We start from the raw sequence: 6,000 nt of genomic DNA, 5'->3' as shown, positions 1-6,000 counted from the left end.
AAAGCTAGCTAACATTGGACAGAATTTTGCAACAAACTATCACAAGAAATTTTTTTATATATTTAATTTTTATAATATTCGCCAAATTCAGATTTTAAAATATTACCAAATTGGCTTTTGTTTAAAAATACTACTTAAAAATACTGGAATCATCATAACCAAATCAATAAGAAAGAACCAAATTAATAAATACAGAAACATTCCTTCTATAACACAATATATAATTCACATACATATTATTATATAGATTCGTTTCATACAAATTTAATTAAATCCCCTATTTTAATAGTGAATTTTCAATTTAGTCAAATTGAGTGATTTAATTGAATACTCATTTATTCCCTTTTTTTAATCCCATTACGTGTACTATTCTAAATATAAAATATTAAATAAAACAAAAGTATTTTACTAGAAAAAACTCGGCATGATTATATTTATTTTATTTTTATGTTATTCTTATATTATAATATATGTATATTTTTTACTATAATCGCTATTATTTAAAAATTTTAGAAAAATATAATTTTTCTTTATTCTTATATTCTCATAAAATTGATTTCTCTTTTTTTTTCTGTGTCTTCCCATTTAAAAAATAAAATCTTTAAACATTGCTACAAAATAATTGTGTGTTTACAATATTTTTCTTTTAGAAATGTTTTTTTTTTTATAATATTATATAAAATAAATTTGAAATAAATTCTCTTTTAATTTAATTACATATACGTATACATAACATAATAAATTTAAAAATTAAATAAAATTAAAAAAAAAACTAAAATAAAACATTAAATATAAAATTTTTATTAACCATTTATGGCTTGTCAATAATATTATACAAAATTATTAAAATATTTTAAAATATGTGATGAATAAGTGTCTTTACTCATATTTAAAATGTATATTTAAAAAATTATATGTATGTATATACACTGAAAATATGTATACATACATATACTTTAAAAAAAAAAAACAAAAATTTTCTCAAAAATTTTTAATATTTACGAGTTGTGATCATTTGTAAAATTAGAAAATAAAATTAATAATTAATTAACTTAATAATATCAATTACTATAAATTAAATGGCATCTATTAATCTGCCATATTGTTTTATTTTTATTATAATTTTATTTTCTTAAAAAAATTTTTGAAAGGCAGCTACCATTTTTTTTTAATACATTGATTTTAATTTCAAAAATATTCTTAAAAATTGAATTTTTTTTTTAATTATTCCTCATTTATTCCTCATTTATTTCAAAGTAATATTTTTGAAAATTTATTTCTATTCTATAATTTTTAAACTTAATTACATAATTATTTACATATGTATATACATATAGAAGTTTATTATATTTAATGAAATTAGTGATTTTTCATTAGAAGAGAAAATTCGGTTTTATATTGCTCATATGTTTTTTTTAATCTTACAATATCACTTGTATATGCATATACATATGTAATATTATTAATTTAAGCTTTAAGATTCATAATATATTAATTTACAAATTCGGTTTTTACGTATGTAAGTTACAATTTTCAAATTTTTTTCCTTATTTATTTTGAAAATTTTTCAAGAAATTTTTAATAATAATCGTATTATGTAAATCAATTCATATTAAATATGCGGGATTCTTATTATTACTGTTATATTACTGTTACTTATTATAATTCAAAATTACTTCCACAATTTCTCTAACCAATTACAATATCATCAAATAAACAATTTATTTTACTTTTAAATTTCAATACATAATGTTACAAAATATTGACATCAATTTAATAAATATTAAATAATTATTGCATTTATAATTTAGTAAAATATTAGAATCCCTTATATTATTTTCTCATAAAGACATTTTGATTTATTTCTTATTTTTATACATTTATATTCAAAATTTTCTTTTAAATTTTTGTCTTTTGTTTTAATAAATTTTACACAGCTATTTTATTTAATTTCCCAAAAATATATATAAAATATAATTTTAGTATGAGCACATATTAATAATTTTATTTATTTTTTCTTGAGCTTTATTTAGGATTTATTACGTTTCGGTTCTATTTGTTTTGCTAATTCAGCCATAACATCTTTATAAATTGCAGGATCTAAATTAACACCCAACATATATATTAACCACCAATCACCAATATCTAATTTATTTGATAATGATTCACATATTTCACGTGGTACCATACGATTACGTGCATTTAAAATTTTTGATCTCATTTTGGGCCAAAATATTATAACAGCTCTAAAAAAAAAACAAAAATTGAAAAAGAATAAAAATTAATATGTATGTATGTGTATGAAATTATAGTTCTTAAAAAAATAATTCTTAAATGTTTAAACATTTTCTTAAATAATTATAAAAATTCAGACTTAATATTAATAATTATAAAAATATTAATACATAAAATACCTAGATTTTTCAAACTTGTTTGTTAAATAATCGATTCCGACGCAAAAGTACATTTAACTTAACTTAGTATTTAACATAAAACTTAAATTATTATTTAAGAACTAGAACGTAATTTTTTCATTGATATTTTTGCATAACTTGTATATTTGTATATTTGTACATCTTGTACGCAAAAGCTATGCAACCTATTACTATACATAAATAAAAATCAATTTGATTTTGATGGCAATTGAACCTAATTATAAAATGAATTCAATTTTGATTAGATCGAATTGATTAAAAGATTGAATAACATTCAATTTAATTTTATCATTGACGTAATTTGAATTGTAATTATACAATATAATATATATTTAGTAACTCATATACTTTTCTCATTCTCTATATTAAATTAGCTTGTAATTTACACATATTTTTTTCTTATTTACAATGGAGTTTAAAGTCCACACAGTCCTCAATACGTTTTTAATTGAATTTATTTAAATTTATTAAACAAACCTTCAAATACATTGTAAGTTTTAAGAATACCAGGCGGTATAACATTTGTAATATATAATGTGGGATACATGTTATAAAAATCAATTGTAAACATTTAATAATTTTTTTTTTCTCTCCTAGGAGGAGCATAGGGGTAGTGCATGACATCATAGACTATGTCATGCTACAGTTTCATTGCCTCATAGAGTTTAACTATGTAGGCCGTAGTATTTAATAAATTTTAATAAAGATCAATATTGTTTTTGTAAATTAAAAATCATTTGTTTCCTTCATAAGATTCAAAATTGTACGAAATTTGTATACAAATAAATATTATTAAGATTTATACATTTTCCTACAGTTTTAATTTCCGAAATATTAAAAATTTTTTTTAATCGTTTTCTTACCTAAATACCATTAATCCACATAATAATATTAGCATTATTATAAACCAAAACCATATAAATATATAAGTTTTTTCATTGACTATATTTAAAGGCAATATACACAATGAATCATGTTTTTGTATTGATCCTGATGCACCATATTTATGAAAAATACATTTTGTTACACGAGGAAATACATATACCATTGGATCAATACGTTGATCTTGTGGTATTTCAGATAATTCCATAACACGTAATCCATATGAATAAAATTCACCATCAAAAAATTTATTCATTAAATACATTTGAACTGCAATATTTATAAGGCATAAAAATTCACAAATAAAATAACGTATTGCATATAATTTATGACGCTAAAATTAGAAAATAGAAAAAACTTAGTTTTATAAATTTAAAAAATTTAACAAAAAAAGGTAAATTTACCTTTATATGCTTTAATAAATAATCCAAGAGAGCTCCTCGTTTTGCACATTTTTCTTCTTCAGGACATATTGCTAAATTCATTCCCATAACAATTGTTCGTAAAAGACCACCTTCAAATGCATCCCATAAAAATTTTGGTGTATAACATGCTATTGCCTAAAAAAAATTAATGTTTGAATTAATTTATTATAACACACAAAATTAAATATAAAAAAATTTATATTGCAAATTTATAATTCAGAGACTAACTTAAATGCCAACAATGAAATAATCTAACAATAAAATTAATAATTTTCGAATTATAGGGCATTTTTTAAATTTTTTCGCATCTTACAACCTAAAAATTCAATATTTTTCATATATTTTATCAACGAAAAATAAAATAATTGCAATCTCAGCGGTAATCACAATGCAAATAACAGCAGTAATTTCATATTTAATGACGTCAAATTTACTCATAAATCATTTTGTTTTCCTATTTTTAGTCCTTGACTTAAGTATTTATGTATACATTTTTTTTATACTATAGATAATATAAATTATATGAATAAACGTATGGCATATTTCATTTATTTATTGGATTGGATTTATTAACCTTACAATGCATTTTATTAAAGTTAATAATTGAAATTTTTCAAAATAAATTCAAAAACCATTTAAATTGAAAAAATTCAAGAATAAACAACTTTATACTAAATTTATTTAATTTAATAACAATTTCATTTAAAATATTTTAAATTTTTATTAATCAAATGAAATTGCAAGTATTCTCTTATGTTACTTCATCATTAACTTTTCCTTGTTTTTATGTACATGGAGAGTGAAATTAAAGATGTTAATACATTATAACACTTATGTATGTAAATGTATGTCATATTGTTTCTTTATAAAAGCACTATATGCAACATCGATTTATTAATTTAAATAAACAGTAAGTCGGTCTAAGTGATAGTGGAACAAACTACAGCATTTTCTCAGCTACTAATTATATACAATTTCTAACATTGAAAAATTAATATTATTTCACTTATACACTGAATATTAGTGCTTCACTGAATATAACACATATTATGTATGCTATAATACATTCAATGGATTTACATGTTTTGAAGTTTTAAAAAACACTGACCAGTGATTTTACAAAATTTCATTTCTTCTAAATATTTAAAAAAAAGTGCAATATTATTAAAAATAATCAATTTGAAAAAGGAAAATTTCCAATTTTATTTGAAAACTTCAAAACTTCAATAGTTATAGTTGGGTGTAGACATTTAAAGATTAAAAGCTCTTTCTGCCCACTTTTAGAGCGTTCATCTATAGACCAAATTATTTCTATCAAATGAAATTTCCAATTCAAATTTGAGATCAAAAACCATGTTTTGATTTCAAATTTCTATTTCAAATTGGGGTTTCATTATGGGTGCATTCACTTACATATAACTTAAGATAAGACGGCTGTATAGAACTTAAATAACTCCTTGACGAAAAACAATTGGAAGTATCTTTAAAAATACTCAATTAATTTCAAAATAAATGAATTAATTTGAAATAAAATTTCTATAGCATCAGTTCGCTTATATTTTACGATGTATTTTATTATACATCAGAGTTTTTGTATAGTGTGCTCTTAAGCAATAGTAAACTCTTATGTCAAAAAAAGCTTTTATAAAATTTTCATAAAAAGTGCATACAGAATTTCATTTACTGATCTCTCTATATATGCTGAATTATATTTGGAAAATCTCCATTTTATTATTATTTTTTTCATGCTTAATCAGTTCAATGGTCCACTATTTTTTAATATTATATTAGAAATAATTTAAATTTTTTTGATCCAATTCTTCATACTACAAGACTTATTTACTTTTCATATATGAAAATGTAAAAAACATGTATAGAGTATAATAATAATACACATACACCGTATATGTAAATCATATTATTAAATTTTATTAAAATTGGGGAACTGGTTTTGGTATGTGTCTGTAAATGTGCAATTGTACGTACCTATAGTGAAAAAAGATATGTACAAATAATTTCAATATAATGAAAACAAATCATATATTTTGTTTGGGTGACCTTTTCAATTAAAAAATTGCTCCTTACTAAACTAAGATTGATTTTTGTTTTTATATGTCAACGATTTATGAGATGCCATATTACAATTCCAAATGTTTCACATTCGTATGTTTGTTATATATTTGTTTAATATTAATGATGTTTTTATTGGGAGATAATTTCAATTCTTGTTATCAAAAGTCTCGATTCAATGTTACAAT

General features: G+C 20.7%; 1 protein-coding gene across 2 annotated transcripts in view; it reads right to left on the bottom strand.

Annotated features, from left to right (window-relative positions):
• Positions 1-417: 417 nt before the first annotated feature.
• LOC129611353 (innexin inx1) overlaps positions 418-6,000 on the bottom strand; it is a 28,745-nt gene continuing 23,162 nt past the window's right edge. For both annotated transcript variants that reach the window (XM_055524453.1, XM_055524455.1), the window contains 3 exons: positions 3,722-3,877; positions 3,299-3,651; positions 418-2,246 (listed from right to left, as the gene is read on the bottom strand). In XM_055524453.1, coding sequence (XP_055380428.1) covers positions 2,030-2,246; positions 3,299-3,651; positions 3,722-3,877 — 726 coding nt within the window. In that variant the 3' untranslated portion in view covers positions 418-2,029. The remainder of the gene's footprint in view (positions 2,247-3,298; positions 3,652-3,721; positions 3,878-6,000) is intronic.

This window comes from Condylostylus longicornis, unplaced genomic scaffold (assembly GCF_029603195.1).
Source record: "Condylostylus longicornis isolate FDR11 unplaced genomic scaffold, ASM2960319v2 ptg000049l, whole genome shotgun sequence".
Classification (NCBI taxonomy): Eukaryota; Metazoa; Arthropoda; class Insecta; order Diptera; family Dolichopodidae; genus Condylostylus; species Condylostylus longicornis.
The sequence above is the reverse complement of the archived record's forward strand: the minus strand, read 5'-3'. Positions and strand labels throughout refer to the sequence as shown.